Source organism: Amphiura filiformis, chromosome 10 (genome assembly GCF_039555335.1).
Source record: "Amphiura filiformis chromosome 10, Afil_fr2py, whole genome shotgun sequence".
NCBI lineage: Eukaryota > Metazoa > Echinodermata > Ophiuroidea > Amphilepidida > Amphiuridae > Amphiura > Amphiura filiformis.
In genome coordinates, this window is record NC_092637.1 from 66,414,622 (window position 1) to 66,438,290 (window position 23,669).

Here is a 23,669-nt window from a genome sequence, read left to right on the forward strand (position 1 = left end):
AACACTATGGTAAATCTGCCTTAATAATAATAATAATAATACATGGGATTTATAAAGCGCCCTACGATGTAAAAACAGCCTCAAGGCGCTGCACAGAATCTTAAAAACTACATACACTAATACAAAATCAACTAGGGCCTACATGCTGAACAAAATAGTATACATGAAAAATAAGCATGATAAACTCATTATACACACCATAATATACTAAAACATAAATAATGTACAAGTTACACAATCAATAAAATACCGTAAGCTTGACCAGCAAACTACTGGTATATGAAATTAGTCTACACTCTGAAGACACAAGTTTAAAAAGTAGTAAAATGAATAAGATTAAAAACGCTTTTAAAAAGGCAGTATTTGCACAAACCACATGCCACCTTATTTTCACACTTCTGGTTTGCTCACTTAGCGCGTATTATAAGCATAACGCATTACAGACAGAACGCAAACAAACATGGACTTCTTTGACGGGAACATTGCAACATATAAATCAAGAGGGACATTATTGTGCCCTCCGTGAGTGACACGCAAACATGGCGGTCTGGGTATTCTTTGGATTAGATCTCTTTGGTTCCATTTAATATCACTTTATTATGTGTACGTTTGTATGTCAATGTTTGTATTGTGTATGTAAAAAAAGATGCCTGACAATGCATCAAAAATATAAAAATCAAAGTATATTGAAGGAGAATGGTCCATATTCATGAAGAGGAGACGAAACGTTTGTGCTGGATATTATTATTTTATTTTATTTTTTTATTTTTCATTCGGTTGTTGTAATTCCAGTGAATATGCGTTGCAGCCATATGACATAAAACCTCCCATTTCCAGTCAAAACACTGGAACCAGACTTGTGTCAATAATCCCTGCATTGCTGTTAAATTGTTAGGTGTTTTTGTCCAAACTTTCTGCACTTTTCCAGCTTTTTTAAAAACAATTTCCAGACTTGATGTGTATTCCCATACCCAGTTGGAGGACAATGGTCACTGTTCATGCCAGTTTGAGCCGGAACATTTTCTGGTAAGATCATTAAGATGACAAAAACTTTACAAAAGTAGCTTTTTCTTTGTAAATCACAAAACTTGAATCAAGCTATTGTATTTGACATTTACAAAACAAAGGAAATATTTCCTTTTGTTTCCTGTTGTTTTGGAAACTCTTTAATTGCTCATATCTTTGGGTTTTGCTTGATCGCATCACATTTACGAGTTATTCCTGACTGAATGACACCCTTCAGAAATGTATGGTATAGAACAATTATACAGGTCTGTTTCAGCCCAAACCCAGGTTTCAATAAATTACACTGCACATTTGAGCACAGCACGTTACAGTCCGTTGTCGGGTGTCCTTTTTGTGAATGTGGACTTTATGTTAAGAATATGTTGCCAGAAATTTATGTTAAATCTTGCAATTTCACTTTTATGCCCCAAAAAGCCATTTTATGTTACTAAAGAAAAATATATGTAATGATTGTAGCAATAAAATATAATGAGCAAAAGTCTAATTGCACTGTGTCCTGATCTTGTATTATACAATGTGGGCCAAAAACAACTTTACCCAATTTCAGAGGGTGGTTGCTCGAATTGTGGAAGAGCTATTCTAGACACGGCATGATTTAGGGTCGGGGAAAAAAACGGACATGTTTTGAAAAGAAACCCTAATACCTCATACTCATTTGAGACACTAAACAATAATACCGTATACATTGTATATATGATAACTTTTCAATAAATCTTCAATTCTCATAATTTCTTTTAGATTTACAAACCCTAATAAGTCAAACATAAGAATCAGATGCTTCTTTTCTAGATGCTTCTTTTCATTTTTAATAATTTTCCTCTTAATACAATGAAAAAACAAAAGAAATCGATTTTCACACCCTAATAAAACAAAGTCAAGCATAAGAATAACATTTTAGATGCTTATTTTCAATTCTCATAATTTTCCTCATAATACAATAAAAAAACAAAAGAAATGGGTTTTCAAACCCTAATAAAATAAAGTCAAACAAGAATAACTTTTTTAGATGCTTCTTTTTAGTTCTCATAAATCCCTCATAATACAATGAAAAACAAAAGAAAGAAATTTTTATTCTTTTTAAATTATTCTTATGTTTGACTTTGTTTTATTAGGGTTTGTAAATAATTGCTTATTTTTATGTTTGACTTTGTTTTAGTAGGGGTTGTAAATATAAATTCTTATAATTTTCCTCACAATAAAATGCAAAACAAAAGAAATAGATTTTGAAACCCTAATATAACAAAGTCAAACATAGGAATAACTTTTTTTTATAGATGCTTATTTTCAATTCTCATAATTTTCCTCATAATACAATGAAAAACAAAAGAAATAAATTTTCAAACACTAATAAGAAATATATTTCCAAACTCTAATAAAACAAAGTCAAACATAAGAATAACTTTTTTCTAGATGCTTATTTTCGATTCTCATAATATTCCTCATAATACAGTGAAAAACAAAAGAAATAGATTTTATTCTTTTTAAATTATTCTTATGTTTGACATTGTTTTATTAGGGTTTGTAAACCTATTGCTTTTGATTTTCATTGTATTATGTGGAAAATTGTGAGAATTGAAAATAAGCATCTAGAAAGAAGTTATTCTTATGTTTGACTTTGTTTTATTAGGGGTTGTAAATCTAAATTCTCATAATTTTCCTCATAATACAATGAAAACAAATGAAATAGATTTTCAAACCCTAATAATATAAAGTCAAACATAGGAATAACTTTTTTTTATAGATGCTTATTTTCAATTCTCATAATTTTCCTCATAATACAATGAAAAACAAAAGAAATAAATTTTCAAACACTAATAAGAAATATATTTCCAAACTCTAATAAAACAAAGTCAAACATAAGAATAACTTTTTCTAGATGCTTATTTTCGATTCTCATAATATTCCTCATAATACAGTGAAAACAAAAGAAATAGATTTTATTCTTTTTTAAATTATTCTTATGTTTGACATTGTTTTATTAGTGTTTTTAAACCTATTGCTTTTGATTTTCATTGTATTATGAGAAAAATTATAAGAATTGAAAATAAGCATCTAGAAAGAAGTTATTCTTATGTTTGACTTTGTTTTATTAGGGGTTGTAAATCTAAATTCTCATAATTTTCCTCATAATACAATGAAATAGATTTTCAAACCCTAATAATATAAAGTCAAACATAAGTATAACTTTTTTCTAGATGCTTATTTTCAATTCTCATAATTTTCCTCATAATACAATGAAAAACAAAGGAAATATATTTTCAAACCCTAATAAAACAAAGTCAAACATAAGAATTACTTTTTCTAAATGCTTATTTTCAATTCTCATAATTTTCCTCATAATACAATGAAAAACAAAAGAAATATATTTTCAAACCCTAATAAAACAAAGCCAAACATAAGAATAACTTTTTTTCTAGATGCTTATTTTTGATTCTCATAATATTCTTCGTAATACAATATGACATTGTATTACGAGGAATATTATGAGAATCAAAAACGTTTTCTGGCAACCTTCTCGAACCATTTGCAAATAATATCGAAAACGTTTTGTGTTTGCTGGGTTAGATAATATTGAAAATTGTGCCTTTGGAAGGGGACACATAGGCCTAACTACACTTGACATAGTTAAATAATTACTACTGAGATTTTAAGGAATCGGACACCAACGTTTGCACAGTATTTGTTTGTGAGACCAAAGAGCACACAAACCAAATCGCATTTTCAATCCTGATGTCGTGATGATATCAAATAATTGATTTTTTTTTTAAATTCGCGATATAATATATAATAATTTTATGATGTGTTTTTTGATATTTAACAGTCCTCAAAGTAAACTTTATCAATCTAATGATATGTACTTGAAGACCACTGAACCAATAGTGGTATTTTTATGCTAATTCAAAATGTTCATGCCAATGTACAATTCTGACATTTTTTTGAATATTTAAAGAAAATTAGGAACTTATCGTTTGCAGTCGACACCTGTGTACAGAGGATTATAAGAAGAAGAGAACATTGGAACTCTGAAGCGTAAGATATTTATTTCCTGAAGTCTTCCTTAGATCCATAAGAATGTCTATTTATTTATTTTTGTTTATTTATTTATTTATTTTATTTATTTATTTCTTATTATTTATTTTATTATTTAACTTGGGGTGATCAATCAATGCACGGGCACTCTTCTCCCTTTTCCCATCACTGTAAATCTGTAAAGAAAAATAAATGCATAATGATAATGTAGTTTGTCCCACTATTCATGTATTCTTTTTTTTTGCAACCCAACAAGACAAGTTCAGCAAATTCATATATCCGAGGGATACTTCCATGCAGTAACTTACGCACACCACATCGGTTTGACCCCTCAAGAAAACCTCATCTCGCTCAGTCAGCTAGAAGACGAGGTTGCTACATCAGTAGGCAAGGTAAATGATAAAGGTGTTTTCCAAGTGAAGTGTCGGATACGTGCTGTTAGACCATTAGACCTATAACATAAACGCCATGTCAGACAAAAGTCTTTGAACATGACAAAATCACCTACATGTATAGTCAGCAAAATCCTGCGATACTGGGGTCTTCATCAGTGCTCGCTCAGTCTGTGTTGCCGATGCCTTATAGGTAGTGAAAGAAGCACAAAGGCCTGGCTAATCAACAGTTGACATGCCAATCCGCACCTAATGTCCTTGAGTTTAAAACCCAGCCAAAACAACTACTTAAAAAAAATCGGTGTAATGATAATAAAAGGTTTTTGGATTGGTGGGCAATAAGAAGATATATTGTACAGAATAGGTACGTTTGTTGCTAAAAAACACATTCCTGAGACTTTTGCCAAATGATTTTAGAGGTTTTTACAAGTCTTATAATATACCCTAAAACATTGTATTTGTTACCCAATGAAACTTGAAGTGCACTTTAAACGTTAAAGCAATAATGTGTGATTTGCATAAAGAATAGATTCCTATTTAAATATTTGTTTTCACTGATCATATTATCTCCTTTTAATTTCGAGCCAAACAAATGAGGTATAACGAAGAAAATTGTGATTTCATTCCAGCGCCTACAATGCGTGTACTACGCTCACCGATCGTATTACATGCATCGCGTTCGATATATGCTCGCCCATATGCACGGTACTAGCAAGCACTTGATCGGTGAACTCTGAATAAAACCGGGTCTCTCCGGTTTTAATATAAAAAGTTAAATTTACTGCCTTAGTAAAATTGAGGGTGTTGCTGTGAAGCTATCATATTGTTATTGGTTATTATTCATTTCATCCTTTCAACTGTCAAATCCTGATCTATATTCGTCTTTCTGTCCTTAGGACTATCAAAATACCATTCACGTGTTAATGTATTGGCTTGTATGAACATGGAGTACCAGTTATTTTAACAACTAGGATCTCGATCGGTCGAGATCAAAAGGTATACAAATCATTGCCAATCGGCAGTGCCGCCGCGACCCATTACGGGCCCGGGGGCAATGTGAACGCACGGGCCCCTTTGATTTGCGATGACGGTGCAGGACTTCATAAGTGTGTGTGTTGGGGGGGGGGGTAAATTTCTTTGTGACATGGGCAAGGGAGGTTGGTGTAAAATCCTTGAACATATTTTGCAGCGGAGCGAAAGTAGCTTGTTTAGCTACCAATAATCAAATATGAACATTGAAGGAGACAAATGTGCAATTTGAAAGTGGCATTTTGCTCCCAGATTAAGTTTCTCTTAACAACTTCCACGCGAAGTGCAAAAGATTTGCCAATTCAAGCCAATTTGAAGCTAAATTAATGATCCAAGTATGAACCGTTCAATTGGACAAATGCGCGCGATGCGCGAGAAAATTTGCAATTCGAATTAGTGACTTTAGCTCCCGGATTGGACTTATTGAAAAAAAAAACTCCGTGCGAAGCTCGAAAAAATTGCCAATTTTAAGGTAAATGATCAAATAATAAACTGAAGGGCACAATGCGTGCAAGGCGCGCGAAAATTTGCAATTTCATTATATCGAGGATGATCATTTTGGCAAAAGCAAACAGTAAATTCAAGTGTAATATTTATTAGAGTGCGTGCTTCAAAGCTAACTTTTAATGCATGTCTCTTTTCTTCGTTTTTACGGGCCCGCTACTTTTGTTTGCATTTTATGGGCCGTAAAAGAGCAAGAAAACAGACCTTATAATGGACAGGTAAAGGCAAAGATAAGAGACCATAGTGGGCCCGTAAAAAGCAAAGAAAATATACCATAGGCCCGTAAAGGAAAGAAAAGAGACCTTAGTGAGTATGTAAAAAAGCTTAAGGAAAGATATCTTAATGGACCCATAAAGAGAGAGAGAGAGAGAGAGAGAGACCTTGGAGGGCCCGTAAAACGCAAAGAAGAGATACCTTAGGCCTAATGGACAAGAAAAGAGACCTTTGTTAGCCTGTGTACTAAAGCAAAGAAAATGTGCCTCAATTACAAGGTATCTTTTCTTTACCTTTTACGGGCTCCTGAGGTCCCTTTTCTTGGCTTTTACTGCCCCATAGTAAAGTATGATTTCTTCACTTTTTACGGGCCCCTAGGACCCCAGGCCCCGGGGTAACGCACCCGGTTACCTCCTTTATCGGCGGCACTGCCAATCGGGTACATTATTGCCAACACCGCGGTTAAAGCGCCAAATTGGGCTAGTCCAGTTTATAACATAAGATCGGTTACCACGGTTTCATATGACTATAGAATCCGGTTTCGGATGCTGTCTGAAAGTCTTTTTTTTACCATTACGAGGTTGATGGAGTATTATATCAATAGTTATTGGATGGATTATCAACGGATGTGTTTCTCCGTTGGCTAAACGTTGGCCACGCCTTTGTTGGCTCACTGCTAATAAGGCATCGGCAACACTGACTGAGTGAGATGGGTGCAAATGAGGTTTTCTTGCGGGGTCAAACAGATGTGAATCCAACGTGTATTGAAATATTTACGTAACATTCTATAGAAGGTACGCGTACCAAGCTATTGAGCTAACAGTGTGGCCAGTGGGACTTTGATGTGCCTTTATTGCAGGTTTATTATTATCGAACAAAAATCATGTTTTTGTCGATTTATTTTTAAATTTGTCGCTTTATTCGGGAAAAAGTGACAGTGATACTAGATTTTGTTTTATAGTCCATAATCACGGAATCAAATCGGCCATATGCTTACAGATTTCTTTAAAAATAAAATAAAAATATCGGAAATCGGTCATTTACGTCTAAACCGCTAATTATGGCTACAAATCTATATACGCACTTAGGCACATAAATAATATAAAATTAGTCTCGCATCTATGCAGGGCAACCCAAAATTGTGGTTGATCAGAATGTTCCAGAGTCGGGTATCATATTTATAATTCTACGTAAAATAAATTATATTTCTTTTCAATTTTATCACTGCTATCTTAGAGTGTACTTATGAACATATACAATTAATTGGTAGCTTTTCGAGGCCTTCCAGCCACTACCCATACCCATATCAACACAACAAATTTTGAGGATTCCTCTAAAATGTAAGGGATTTCTCCAAAGGGATTTGAAAAGGGTTTTCCTTTCACAAAAGGGACTTGTTTGGACGCTTCGCCTTACATAGCTTTAATAAAATTGTATAAATGATAGCATTCTGAGCATTTTATAGGGATTTTTTAATCAAATTTGTTACAATGCTGTTGAATTTTAAGCGTGAATATTGATTTTGGACATGCTGTACGTTGGCTCTATTGTTCCATCTGTACTTCTTTTGTTCAGTATCGCGGTAAGTATGATACTCACTTTGATGTAGTCTTTGACCGTGGTCCATCTGTATCACTTTCCTGCTTTGATGTAGTCTTTGACCGGCTTCCATCTGTATCACTTCCCTGATCAGAGCAATGACCATGTTCGCCTGTGTGACCAAAATGAGATCTATGACGTCGCGTCGCAATGTTACCATGTACGTCAAACGAGGCCTTTACTTTTTTTCTGAATCATTAAGGGGTGGGGTATGAGTGATTGGACAGTATTTTTGTGGGACATATCGAAGTACATTCTGAAAAAGAATGTCCTTCTGATATCAAATAATTTTGATTTGTCGAAATTCGGAATGTAATACACATTTTATGGCAAATGATTTAAAATTAATATTTTGATATTATTTTAACAGTCCTCGAAGTAAACTTTATAAATCTGATAATATGTACTTAAAGTGTATGTAGCTGGCATGACAAAAGCCAACGATCAATTGGAAATTTTGACCTTTCGTATTGAAGATGTGGACTCCCCAAAAAAAAAAAAAAGAAACTCCTAAAAAATTAGGGTCTTTTTTGTTTGGGGGGGATGTATATCTTCAATATGAGAGGTCAAAATTTCCAATTGATTGTTTGGTTTTCATCCCATGTTGTTGTTTTTAATTTGTGCAATCACAATACTATATAGTTTGTTTTGACGTAAGTAGTGCGATAAAAGAATGCAAAACAGGGTGTAAAATGAACTATTGGGCAAAATTGCTACTGAATTAGCTTCCGAAATTCTAAAGGGCATAGAAGGGAACACATTTGGTACCAAATTATCACATTTGGTAACAAATGTTTAGAATTTATTTCATCTTATTTCAAATGTATGTAACAATGAACTATTGGGCAAAATCGCTACTGAATTAGCTTCCGAAATTCTAAAGGGTGTAGAAGGGATCACATTTGGTACCAAATTATCACATTTGGTAACAAATGTTTAGAATTTATTTCATCTTATTTCAAATGTATGTAACAATGTTAAGACCATAAAAAATACAATATATGGAATCCAAATGACGTAAGAAATCCAAACAAATTATCAGAATTCTGAATTTTGAAGTGACCGATTTTGAGAGAATAGCAACAAATGGGATTTGGCTCAAAATGTTCAAACAACCATATATTTATATTTTTTTAAAAAGAAATCGGATGTTACTGTTTGTAATTCATTCTTTTGCCGGCATATCACTTTTTAAAGGGATTTTGATCAGTTCATATATCACTTGGTATGAAGCTGTCCCTTTTTACAAGCTTGCAACGCCGTAACCCGCGCAAAACAAGCTCAGTGTTAGCCATATCACCGTCTCTCGTTCGAAAATGTTCACTAGGCACATAAAGGCGTAATATATGCTAGGCTAAATGATATTTTAGCATCTACAGTCTTATGTAAAGGCCTATGGCCAATTAAATGAGACAATTATACACATATAGTTTTAATTTGATTTGCTACCCTGTAATATCATCATCATAATTGCAATGAATCACTTAACATGTTGATGTGTTCCGTAGATCCTCTTTTGACAACAATATTGAGTTTTTCGGTTTGAACTTTGCATACTTTGGTTATACTAATCATGCTAGTTCTGTTGCAAAATGACAGATTTGAATTCAATATATAACTTACCCGGGGGACAATTTTGCTCATCCGAGTTGTCGCCACAATCATTGCGTCCATCACATACCCATGTTGCTGGTATGCACCTTCCATAAGTACAAGGGAACCCATCACATGGCTCATCTAGTAGACAAGAAGTTAAGGTCAGTGAGATTTATAGCAATAATTACATGAATTGTACAGAATGTCCCAAAAGGTCGCGGACTGCTCAGTGTAAGAAGTGCATATAGGTGTCATGTGCAGATGAGAAAACAGCAGTATTGACGAAGTTGAAGCCCTATTATATAAATTACAGATTCATGTAAAATGTCTTCTTTTGTCTTAAATACACGGCTTTCGGCTGAAACACTACCAGGCAATGTTAGCACATCTATGACAATGACAAAGGTACCAAAATCTGAATTTTAATGATTTTTACGATCGTCCGGATAAGCAAATTACTAAATGTTTCTTTAAGTGCCATGCCCCATTAATACCGTACTTCGATGAGCCATGAATTGAAACACTTTTTTTTTTAACTCTCACTACATTTAGCGGGAACAAATGACAATCCATTGTGTGGTCATTTTCATCAGATATTTTCTAAACTGCCGCAAACCGTGCTTTGAGTCTACACACATCACTGAGGGCTTTACAGATTCTGTCATTCAGTATCAGTGTTGTGAAATATATACCAAATACAAGTTCATATCTGTTTTCATTGGGAACTGCGACACAAATGAAGTTAAGAATATAAAACAGTGGTACCAAGATGTGCTAAAACTAAAAGTCCCAACGTATCGGAACGTCGAAAAAATCCCAACGTATCGGGAACGTCGAAAAAATCCCAACGTATCGGGAACGTCGAAAAAGTCCCAAGGTATCGGGTACCTCGAATACGTCCCAAGGTATCGAAAACGTTGAGTAAGTCTCTAATACTACTTACTCACAGCCAAATAAAAAGACAACTGTTGCAAAATGACAAACTTGAATTCATTGTGTACATATCATTCGATTTATAAAGTTTACTTCGAGGACTGTTATATATCAAAAATTTAAAAAATATCAAATTTTAATAATTTGTCATAAAATTTGTATTATATTTAAAATAATTTGATATCAGAAGGACATTATTTGTTTTGATAATGCAATTCGATATGTCTGATGTCCCACAAAAATACTGTAAAAACGCTCATTCCAGAGCCCTTAAGGCTAGGATTACTAGACAAAATGTCAATAATTCAGTAATATTAAATAATATTTAATAATAAACTTGAACATTTAAATAATATGAGTGTTTGGAGTACCATTAGAATACCCTACCACAACAACGCCGCTCCACCTTTTACGTGTATCGTAAGTTACGCCGACGTTGCTTGAAATTCTTATCACGGTATTATTCTGTTAGATGTGGACTCTCTATATTAAACATGCATAAAATACCAGGGTCTTATAGGTTTGCCGAGTATAATAAGTTTGTAATACTTTGTTTAAAGTGTAGGGCCTGTGCCTATGTGAACTTGATTTTCAGAGGCACTTGCTTTATTTATAATAATGATACATAATGTACGAAAGCTATCCCTTTCTACAAGTGAAGCTGCTGCTCTATCAAGAACTTCGACGGGTCGAAGATTGAGAGCAAAATGTGCAACCGCAACATTGAGGAATAAATAGCGAAACTACTCCTCTCTACAAACATTGGCAACTTCGACGTGTTATTTCTCTGTCAATAAGAACACCGACGGTGTGAAGATTGGGAGTAAAAGTACAATGGAGAAATCAAGCTCAGTGTGCCTTTTACGCCGCAACGTCGTAACGCCTCGAAGCTCAACCTTTTTGCAAACAGTGGCAACTTCGACACCAGGAAGCTCATCCTCTTGATAAACACTCGTATCTTCAACGCCGTGAAGCCAACGCCTCACTGTATCATTTGGTATGAAGCTGTCCCTTTTTACAAGCAACGCCGCAACGGCATTAAGCCGCGCAAGACAAGCTGAGTGTTAACCATATCAAAATGTTCACTTGGCGCATGTAGGCGTATTATAGACTAGGCATGGTGATATTTTAGCATCAGCAATCTTATGTAAAGGCCTATGGCCAATTAAATGAGACAATTATCCCCATATAGTTTAAATTTGATTTGCTATCCTACGATATCATCACCATAAATGTAATAAACCAGTTAACATGTTGATGTGTTCCGTAGAAGAGGCTGACAAATAAATGAATGAAAATAAAATAAAGATTCGAAGATCCTCGTACAACAAGCCCAGACAACAATACTGAGGTTTTCGGTTTGAACTTTGCATACTTTGGTTATAATAGTCATGACTTGAATTCAATATGTAACTTACCCGTGGGACAATTTTGCTCATCCGAGTAGTCGGCACAATTATTGATACCATTGCATACCCGTATTGCTGGTATACACCATCCATTAGTACATGTAAACCCATCGCATGGCACAACTGTTGGACAAGTAGTTAAGGTCGGTGAGATTCATAGCAATTACATGAATTATACAGAATGTCTCAAAGGTCTCGGTACCATTTTGAATGTTAAACTTTTGTATATACTACCCACAGCCACAGGCCAAACAACAGCAGTAAACTTACCCGGGGAACAATTTTGCTCATCCGAGTTATCGCCACAATCTTTGACTCCATCACATTCATACCACGCTGGTAGGCAATCTCCATTAGGACAAAGAAACCCAGTGCATTGCCCATCTAGTAGACAATAAGATAAGGTCAGTGAGATTTATAGCAATGATTACATGAGTTCTACAGAATGTCTCAAAGGTCGCAGACTGTTCAGTGCAAAAGGTGGGTAAGTACAATAGCTGTCATTAATGTTCTCAGGGCAGCTATTGCATTTACCCGCTGGGCAGTCGCCAATGTTGAATGTTTATAACTTTTGAAAATACTATTATACTTACAAGCAAATAGAAACAACAACGGTTGCAAAATGACAAACTTGAATTCATTGTGTAACTTACCAGGACAATTTTGCTCATCCGATTTGTCGCCACAATCATCGCGTGTATCACATCTATCCTCTTCTGCTAAACACTGTCCAGCTCCATTAGCACATCGAAAGCCCTCGCATGGCCCATCTGTTGGACAAGTAGTTAAGGTCGGTGAGATATATAGCAATTACATGAATTGTACAGACTGTCACAAAGGTCGCGATACCATTTTTAATGTTCATAACTTTTGTATATACTACCCACAGCCACAGGCCAAACAACAGCAGTAAACTTACCAGGGGGACAATTTTGCTCATCCGAGTTGTCGCCACAATCATCGACTCCATCACATATCCATTCTGTTTGAATGCAGTCTCCATTAGGACAAGTAAACCCATCGCATGGCACATCTGTTGGACAAGTAGTTAAGGTCGGTGAGATGTATAGCATGAATTGCACAGAATGTCCCAAAGGTCGCGATACCATTTTGAATGTTCATAACTTTTGTATATACTATTATAGTCACAGCCAAATATAAACAACAGCAGTTGCAAAAGATAAACTTGAATTCATTACAATTGGAAAGGTTTTAGCGGGTTCTTTGGCGGACGAGTTTACAGCTCCAACAACGAAAATAACAACTTGCGAATATATGCAATCATGTATTACAAGTATAGGGAAGGACTGGGCAATCGCGAAAATAACATTCGCGAAAATGTGTTTCTCACTGCAAGTCGCAAAAATAACTATACGCAAAAATTTCCACTTATCACAGCCAAATAAAAACAACAGCAGTTGCAAAATGACAAACTTGAATTCATTATGTAACTTACCGGGACAACCTTCCTCATCAGAGTTGTCGCCACAATCATTGTCTCCATCACATATCCATGTTACTGGTTTGCACTCTCCATTAGGACAAAGAAAGCCATCGCATGGCTCACCTATTGGACAATATACTGGTTCTGGTATGCACTCTTCATTTGGACAATGGTGATTTTCACAAGGTACATGCGAAGTGAGTAAAAGGAAACAACCAAACTTTAACTTGTCTGGCATGTAGTTAAGGTCGGTGAGATTCGGACTGTCGGACATCAAAATTGTTTTGATCCCCCTAAAAAAGGGGGTTTTTTTTATCCCCCTTTTTATGGTCTAAATTTGTTTGACATCCCCCCTTCATGTCCTAAAATTATATGTCATTAACAGTGGCATAGGTTTCTTTTTGACATTGGGGTTGGAGCAAATGCATAGAAGTCGAGTTAATCCAGCCCCTTTTGCCGACAAAATAAGTTTATGGTACAATGGCACGCGAAGCACGCACAAACATTTGCCATATTGAAGCTAAACTGGTAAAATACGGTACAAACATGGAATGAATTTTTTTTGGTCAGAAACCCATATACAGGCGTCAACATTGGGGGAATGATTGTATGGATCATCCCCCTATCAAAATATTGGGGGTTTATCCCCCCCCAGGTCTACTGAGCACATTTTGTTGATTTGAAGCTTGAGAGTACACAATTGAATAAAACCTGCATGCGCGGAGCGCGCAAAAATTTTGGAATGTACATGCCTTCTCGTACATTTTACCCCGGACTTTAACAATCAAATTTGTTGATCCGCCTATTAAGGACTGAATTTATTTTGTACCCTCCTTTTAGGACCCAAATTTTTTGATCCCCCCATATTTTCCAACCCCCACCAAAGTATTTATGAACACTCCCTTACTATTAAATATAATGCATTTCAAACAAGACAGTTTGATCCCTCATGAACATGATGAGTACAAGACAAAATTTAGATAATACTCTTTTACGGCACATCTATGAGCCGTGAATTGAGACACTTTTTAAACTCTCGCTACATTTTAGTCAGACAAATCAATCCATAGTCCGGCCATTTTCATTAGATATTTTCTAAATTGCAGCAACCTTACTGAGGGCCTTACAGATTCAGACATTTAGTGCATACAAATGTCATTGTTGTTGTGGAATACAAACTATACGTTCATAGCTGTTGTCATTGGGCATTGGGCAAGTAACTGCGACACAGATGAAGTTGTGATTATAAAACTGTGCTACCAAGATGTGCACAAACTGGGATTGATCATGAGAGTGATCTTGTAAACAATAAAATGAGTACTGAAAGTAATAACCGGTTGATATACACTGGAGATGAGGGCTATTCCATTTAGTTCCACACTCCCCTATGGAAAAGGTACAATCCAAATTATATGTTTATATGAAAGAAGTGAATACTAAATAATACTCTTTACATATTTATATATATTTGTTTATTCTGTTTGAATTCAAATTTAGCCAACCTAGAATAGTTTGATTTAATGTAATATACAAACATTAATAAAACAAGCAAGTTTCATTTGAAATATGGAACTATTTGGACGCCTCAGAACAGAAAGAAAGAAAGGAGATATACAGGTCATAAATCGAGATGCAATAGTCACCAGAGAATGTTTTGCAAATGGGCTATTCCAGTTAAAATCCATACACCCCTATGGAAGACATGACCTTAGTCAAACAGGAAGTGTGAATTTTGCCTTATACATTTTCAGCTATTTTGATGATATTTGTCTGTAAAATTCCGATCTATTAGCATTGTAGCACATCTACTGATCAATTGGTGGTCTGGGTATGGCGGCGCCCATGGGCCAAATAAATGCGACAATTATTCCCATTATCGTTTTAATATATGATTTGCTACACTGTGATCATATCACTTTGGTTATACTAGTTCTATTGCAAAATGACTAACATGAATTATAACCCGTGGCAGAGACAACCTTCCTCATCCGAAAGGTCCTCACAATCACCTTTTCCATGACATGCATATTCTTCTGGTATGCAGCTTCCTCTATTAGGACATGTCAAGAAAGCCCATTGCATGGCAGTGATGGGTCAACTGTTGGATATGTAGTTAAGGTCGGTGAGATTGATAGTAATTACATGAATTGTACAGAATATCCCGAAGGTCGCGGAACCATTTTGAATGTTCAAAAATTTTCTAAATACTACTCACAGCCATCGTGTATTCTCAGTTGTAAAATGACAAACCTGAATTCATTGTGTAACTTACCTGGGGGACAATTTTGCTCATCCGAGTTGTCACCACAATCATTTTCTCTATTAATTGAGACACTTTTTTTAAATTCTTACTACATTTAGTGAGACAAAGGACAATTAATAGTCTGGCCTTTTTCATCAGATATTTTCTAAACTGCAGCAACCGTGCTTTGAGTCTACACATATCACTGAAGGCCTTACAGATTCATTACATATTTGTATATATTTGTTTATTCTGTTTGAATTCAAATTTAGCCAGCAAAGAATAGTTTGATTTAATGTAATATACAAACATTAATAAAAACAAGCAAGTTTCATTTGAAATATGGAACTATTTGGACGCATCAGAACAGAAAGAAAGAAAGGAGATATACAGGTCATAAATCGAGATGCAAAAGTCACCAGAGAATGTTTTGCAAATGGGCTATTCCAGTTAAAGTCCATACACCCCTATGGAAGACATGACCTTAGTCAAACAGGAAGTGTGAATTTTGCCTTATACATTTTCAGCTATTTTGATGATATTTGTCTGTAAAATTCCTATCTATTAGCATTGTAGCACATCTACTGATCACTTGGTGGTCTTGGTATGGCGTCGTCCATGGGCCAAATAAATGCGACAATTATCCCCATTATCGTTTTAATATGATTTGCTACACTGTGATCATATCACTAACGAAGAATGTAATAAATCAGTTAACATGGTTAATGAGTTCCGTAGAAGAGGCCGACAAATAAATGAATTAAAATAAAATAAAGATTCGGAGATTCACTTACAACAGACAACAATATGTGACTGGACGCGGCGAATCAGCCGTAAAGTCGGCCCCGGTCAATTTTGTTTTATTTCGTGTTTAGAAAATATATACCATAGGCTTTAAAATGGTATATCATTTGACTTCAAACGATATCCAAAAGCGGGGTTATGATTTGTTGAACTCTGTTCCTTCGACAAAATTGTATTTTTTATCGGTTCTACATGTGTCTCTTTTTCTACATTTCTGGTAATAAATATCCAACGGTCATTTCAAATCATCCTAAAGTCAACGAGGTTCAGAAATATCCTCTCATTGTTCATTGTTGATTATACATTCCTAGAGAAAATACAATGCTTTGTTATCTACCACTTGAACAGGATTTAGCCAAAGCAAACAAAGACAAGAACTATTCTATAGAAATAGGTAGAAGCTTATTATCCTCTTCAGCAGTAGTATTATTGATTGATTTAAACAGCGTTTGATAAGATACTTGTCGCAACGAATTGCCTAGTTTACGGCTGATTCGCCGCGTCCACTCACATATAGAGGTTTTCGGTTTGTACTTTGCATACTTTGGTTATACTAGTTCTATTGCAAAATGACAACCTTCCTCATCCGAGAGGTCCTCACAATCACCTTTTCCATGACATGCATATTCTTCTGGTATGCAGCTTCCTCTATTAGGACATGTCAAGAAAGCCCATTGCATGGCAGTGATGGGTCACCTATTGGATATGTAGTTAAGGTCTGTGAGATTGATAGCAATTACATGAATTGTACAGAATGTCCCGAAGGTCGCGGAACCATTTTGAATGTTCAAAATTTTCTAAATACTACTCACAGCCATCGTGTATTCTCAGTTGTAAAATGACAAACCTGAATTCATTGTGTAACTTACCTGCGGGACAATTTTGCTCATCCGAGTTGTCGCCACAATCATTTTCTCTATTACATACAAAATATTCGTCTATGCACTCTCCATTAGAACAAGAAAACCCACCGCATTCTGTTTGATAAATAGTAAGGTCGGTGAGATGTATAGCAATTACATGAATTGTACAGAATGTCCCAAAGGTCGCGGTACCATAGCCAAATAAACACGGTTGTTTGCTCTTGATGGCATGTAAAACTGAGTCATTTTAAAGAAAAGTTGAACAATGATGGCGCTATTTATCTAAAATCTTGTTTGCATCTCTACAAGGGTTTAGACACATTTTAAAAGATTGGAAAATCTGATTAAGTATCATGCCCCATTAATACGGTACATCTATGAGCCATGAATTTAGATACTTTTTTTAAAAAATTCTTACTACATTTAGTGAGACAAAGGACAATTGATAGTCTGGCCATTTTCATCAAATATTTTCTAAACTGCTGCAACCGTGCTCTGAGTCTACACACTTCACTGAGGGCCTTACAGATTCAGACATTTAGTGTTGTGGAATACAAACTACAAATACAATGGCAATGAAAAAATACAGATTTTTTTTTTTTTTTACTTTTTGACAAATTGGGTATGCAGTTATAGTGTATACAAGGTTTCAGACTTCTCTCTCTTTTTGTAAAGAAGTCACAGACTCCCAAAGATGAAATTTATTTAAAGGGCAACTTTTGAGTCCAAATTTAGACCCCCTACTCCAACTTTAAATGGCTGCCACAGAAAATCCGTAAGAGCTACAGACCTCAAATTTGCAGGTTTTTAATATTTTTACAAGTACAACATATGACTAAAATATAAAGCAAACCAGAGGGGGTCAGATGGGGGAGCGCCTTGATAGCATATGGACTGACCCAATTCTTAGTTTTAAGCAATTTTCAGTCAATTTCGGGGTAAAAAAGTGCAAATTACCCTATTTTGGCGTTCTAATTCCAGCAATGCATAACACATTTGTGCAAAAACCAACTGTTACATGATATAGATGCATCTCCATACCGTACGAAAAAAGTTTTGGAAAAACATTTTTATGTCTTTTTGGAACTGGCAACACTGCAATTTTTCACATATTTTCTCCATATTTGCGTCGAAAAAAATATATATGCCGGAGCACTCTGGATATTAATCTTATAGGAGGTGGTGAAGGTGACTTGGCCCCACTCATATCTGATGAGAACAGCTTGGGCACTTGTATAGACTGGAAGCAGTGTTGCCATATAAAGATGCATTTTGGGGATTTAAAAAAATGATATTTTCGCCAGCGTTAGCTGGCTATGATCTAATTCGGAGATCGTCTTTGTTTGCTAAAGAGATTACGGGGTACTAGCATTGGTTTGAATTACTTTGCGGAACTTTTTATGGTGAAAATATATAATAGACCTGTTATTGGATTTGTAAGAAAAAGAAAGTATGTTTTGCCGTTTCAACGAATGAAAACGAGTGAGAATTTCAAAAGTTATGGTTTGAAGGAAATATGACATTAAAAGTTCATGCCAGGCCTATAATAGTTTCCACAGCATATCAACGAAAGAAAATTATAGAATCCTTGTTATCAGGCGTTCTTAGATTTACATTCGCAGACCTCCTGGAGATCAGCACAGCATGAGATGTGAGTGTATTGATAACATGATTAAAACCTTTATGGACGTAAAAGTCCAAGTAAAAATATCCTATAATCTGTATCGTTTTATGGATAAAAATGACTCAAAATGTCATTTATGAAATAATTTATATCTTAAACATCAGTTTTGTCTTTTCAACGGGAAAAATTCGATGCAATTTCAGAGCCTATTTTTGATATGGGTATAATTTATATACATGTAGGCCTATTATAATTGAACAATATCAGTCTTTATACATTTTATAATGTGCTATATTAAGTATAAATTGCGAATTAATATAAAATTAATGTGCATGTATAAGGCAAGTAGGATGGCAGTTTTTAGCCAATTAACTAAAAACTGCATTTCTTTATATTAATAATGAGCTAAGGGTAGCCTAAAAGGCAGAAAAGACAAAAAGACAGAACAATTTGGAGTAATTAATTGACAGGAAGTTATAGGAGTTGTTTGGTTTGCTGTTTCTGTGTGCATGTTCTCATCATTGATGGTTTGGTGGACTGTCATGAAACATGATGGATCATAAAAAAGAGTGATCCTAAAAATGCCACCACCCAAACTAATTACAAGGCATCTTCTGCATTGAAGCTGGCTTTCCCTTTAAAGGGAATTTTTATTACAGAATATGATATAATTTGCTACTCAGAAGCAGGTTTCTTAGAATTTAATGTATCTCTACATATCCTTATGATATAGGGGTCTTATGTGCAATAATTCCTGACGAGAAAAGCTTGTTGTATTGTATGTGTAGGGCTGGCCACAAGGGGCATCCGGTGAGAGCAAAATATAAAAAATATGGGATCATTGCAAGGATGATAGCATGATTTTTGGCATTCGGCGAGAGCAAAATGTACAAAATACGGGGTCATTGGGTGAGAGAGGGACCGTTTGGATCTAAATTAGGGGGGCGTTGGATGAGAATATGACTTTTTTTAAATGGGTCTTTGGGTGAAAGCCAAAAGAAGCCTCGAAAATTGAATTTCTGGTTCTAAATGGCTTCAAATGGCTTTGCTATTTCAAAAGAATTGACAAAATCAGTGATGGACGACTCGTTGCTGTTCAGATGGAAATATTAGGTCTTTGGATTACATATCTAAAGGAAAAAAATAATATGGGGTCTTTGGGTGACAGACAGAGCAGGTGCTGCTAATGGGGTCTTTGGGTGACAGCGATGTTGAAAAGTGGGAGTGCCCCCCGATTTCTGCACATCACATCAAAGCTCCCATTGGGCGCCCCATTTCTTTTTAAAGGAATTTTTATTTATTCCTAGCGATAAGAGAAACAATTTGAGATATATAACAACATGATAGGACCATTGAGTTTTGGACCCATTCTGCGTGTTTCTACTGGGGAACGGTTGGCAGGTCATGATGCGGTCATGTCTACAGTAGAATTCACCACGAACTTTGCAGGACTCAAACTCCATTAAAAGCTATTAAACCAAGATAACACTCATTGAAAACAGCTCAACTGATTAAATCAGATCTTCTCTGGTTGTGCACATGTGTCTGTTTTATATGTGCGGTATCGCAATCAGCTGGTATTAAACGTTGTAGAAGTGACGTCATAATCGGATTAACTACCATAGCAATAGATGAATACAATTTTGAATATACCGCGCTGCACTGCAGCAGGTTGCACTCATCACCTGTCTTCAATCATATAATAGATTGAATACAATACCGCTCTTTTCTAATAGACTAATCTTACAGGTGCAATCTATGGTTCAATGCATCGGTACCGCATGAACGTTGTAGTGCGGGGCGATATAGCCAAAATTGTATTCATCTATTGCTATGGTAGTTAATCCGAGTTATTACGTCACTTCTACGGCGTATAGCTTCAGTTGGGTAACCGATTATAAAGGAAACGCTAGGAAACAATGGTATGTGGACCTTTGTTCACGAAATGAGACAATGGTCTGCTTTTTGTTAACCAGCATTCTTGAAAATGAGCAACATAATGATTGTTGACTTAACACGGTTTGGAAATAATTTATTCATATTTTTTGGTGTTATCTGTCGTTTACATATCCTTCCTAAAACACCAAAGTACGCATATTTCCAAACATCTAAATTAGCTAAAAATTTAGGACATGTTACAAAACTATATTTTCTAGAATTTTAGAAGAGTACTTTTAATATTGGCCGGTTATTTTTCACACAGCGACGTTAACTACGCAATGTACTATTACCTATAACATACACTAAAACATCAAAGTACGAATATTTTTCACACAGCGACGTTAACTAGGCAAATCCCCACACTTCTAACGTACGCTATTTGTAAAGGTCACGCGTCAATGGTAAGAGCACTGTGTATTGTGTATAGGAAAACGGACAGTAACTGCAGTATGTAATGTGGTTTAGTTTAGAGTGTTATCGGTTAATGTGCTCAGTGGAAACAGGTCGGTTCAGAGTGATGCGGTGTGGACACCCGGCAACCGTGATCCACCTCATGAGCTAGACCATGCGGCATGACACCCGGTATTTCTGTCAGTGGAAACACAACGGTTAACGGTTGCTGGGTGTTGAACTTCTTTTATGTACATTTTATGTATCACATTGTGACCTTAAAAGCAGCTTGGGGTCAGGAAAATATTTTCAGTACCTCCGGTACACACCACAACCCTTATTTTAAGCATCAGTATAAACGTGCTGGTTGTTGCCTGAATCGGATTGTGGGTTACCAGGTAATACCGGGTAAAAATACAGAGTGCTCAGTGTAAACACGCAGATTATGACCTTCAACCTCTCGTGGGAATAGTAGGGGGACATATAGAAAAATGGAACAATTCTAATTTTAACATTTCAGATGTAAGGATGCCAAAACATTGGTTCCACTAATATATCAATATAATACATACTGTTACTGTCCGTTGTCCTATTCACAATACACAGTGCTCTTACCATTGACGCGTGACCTCTACAAATAGTGTATGTTAGAAGTATAGGCAACTGCCAAGTTAACGTCGCTGTGTGAAAAATAACCGGCCAATATTTAAAGTACTCTTCTGAAATTCTAGAAAATATAGTTTTGTAACATGTCCTAAATTGTTAGCTAATTTAGATGTTTGGAAATATTCGCACTTTTGTGTTTTAGTGTATGTTATAGGTAATAAGACATTGCCTAGTTAACGTCGCTGTGTGAAAAATAAACGGCCAATATTAAAAGTACTCTTTTGAAATTCTAGAAAATATAGTTTTGTAACATGTCCTAAATTTTTAGCTAATTTAGGTGTTTGGAAATATTCGCACTTTGGTGTTTTAGGAAGGATATGTAAACGACAGATAACACCAAAAATATGAAGAAATTATTTCCAAACCGTGTTACGATCCACAGCCATTAAGTTTCTCATTTTCAAGAATATGGTTAACAATACTCGCACTATTGTCTCATTTCGTGAACAAAGGCCAACACACCATTGTTACCTTGCGTTCGCTTTATAATCGTTCACCCAACTGAAACTATAATACCAGCTCATTGCACAGATAAAACAGAAATATGTGTGTGTGGATTTAACCAGAGAAGATCTGATGTAACATAGTTGAGCTGGTTTCAATGAGTGTTATCTTGGTTTAATAGCTTTTAATGTGGTTTAAGTCCTGCAAAGGTCGTGGTGAATTCTACTGTAGACATGACTGCATCATGACCCCAAACACATAGCGCCATGTATACTATTAGGCATATAAACAGTGCACATGCTTGCTACCATGTAGACGTCTTGGTAGCAAAATTGGTACAAAAATTTTTGATTTGAATATCAATGACACAAGTGTGAAATATAATATATCAAAGACCAAAGTATGAAAATAACTGGCAAAATCAAATTAAATAATTTATATTGACTTACCTGTTGACACGGTAACAGCGACTGCAGTAAACAGACACAAAATGACGAGCAACTTCATCTTTCTGATCTGCTTACAAAATCTGGATCACCAAATAAATTATTTTATTTGCAGCTGATATTAAACGATGTTTCTCCACGCAAGTCAGGTAATGAAATGATGCATATGATGCTACAAGTCGAGATTGTTGGCATAGGTTTAAAAATAGGCCTACCAACCAATATACATCAGCTTGCCACGTACTTAAAATTTGTTAAATTTTAAATTGGATTTTAGAAACATAAAAGTACCAGCTAGTCTACACCAGCTTATAACGTGTTTTAAAATTCATGACATTAACTTTGAAATAACTTTTTGAAATTGGAACACTGTTTTACATATCTTAATGTTTGCAGGTGTTATACCAGCACGAATATTTTCTGCAACACTGCATGTGAAAAGTAGGCCAAAACCAAGTGAATTGTAAATTAAATTTTAGAAACGTTAAGCCTAAAAGTACCAGTCAGTCTAAAATCAGCTTATCACGTGTCTCAAAATTCATTAACTTTGAAATAACATTTTTGAAATTGGAACACTATTTTACATATCTTAATGTTTGCAGGTGTTATACCAGCACGAATATTTTCTGCAACACTGCATGTGAAAAGTAGGCCAAAACCAAGTGAATTGTAAATTAAATTTTAGAAACGTTAAGCCTAAAAGTACCAGTCAGTCTAAAATCAGCTTATCACGTGTCTCAAAATTCATTAACTTTGAAATAACATTTTTGAAATTGGAACACTATTTTACATATCTTAATGTTTGCAGGTGTTATACCAGCACGAATATTTTCTGCAACACTGCATGTGAAAAGTAGGCCAAAACCAAGTGAATTGTAAATTAAATTTTAGAAACGTTAAGCCTAAAAGTACCAGTCAGTCTAAAATCAGCTTATCACGTGTCTCAAAATTCATTAACTTTGAAATCACACTTTGAAATTAGAATACTAGTATTATTTTACATATCGTAGTTTGCATTTGAAAAGTAGTCTGCATGTTGAAAGTAGGATATCAATAAACCAAGCGAATATAGGG

At 35.3% G+C, this 23,669-nt stretch overlaps 1 protein-coding gene across 1 annotated transcript; it reads right to left on the reverse strand.

Moving 5' to 3' along the window:
- Positions 1–3,298: 3,298 nt before the first annotated feature.
- LOC140163194 (uncharacterized) lies at positions 3,299–22,730 on the reverse strand. The gene is made up of 10 exons (XM_072186588.1): positions 22,599–22,730; positions 17,091–17,198; positions 13,188–13,331; positions 12,651–12,764; positions 12,385–12,501; positions 12,002–12,115; positions 11,741–11,854; positions 9,417–9,530; positions 7,794–7,905; positions 3,299–4,232 (listed from the first exon to the last, which is right to left on the reverse strand). Exons 1-10 carry the CDS (start codon positions 22,654–22,656, stop codon positions 4,190–4,192), a joined length of 1,038 nt encoding a protein of 345 aa, XP_072042689.1. The 5' UTR covers positions 22,657–22,730; the 3' UTR covers positions 3,299–4,189.
- Between the last annotated feature and the right edge of the window lie 939 nt (positions 22,731–23,669).

Excerpts from the sequence above, each read along its gene's own strand:
- LOC140163194 (XM_072186588.1), bottom strand. The coding sequence starts at position 22,656 with ATGAAGTTGCTCGTCATTTTGTGTCTGTTTACTGCAGTCGCTGTTACC. Across the intron at positions 12,765-13,187 it reads TGATGAGGAAGGTTGTCCCG|ATGTGCCATGCGATGGGTTT; the intron begins GTAAGTTACATA and ends CTTGTCCAACAG. Across the intron at positions 7,906-9,416 it reads TGAGCAAAATTGTCCCCCGG|GCGAACATGGTCATTGCTCT; the intron begins GTAAGTTATATA and ends TTGGTCACACAG.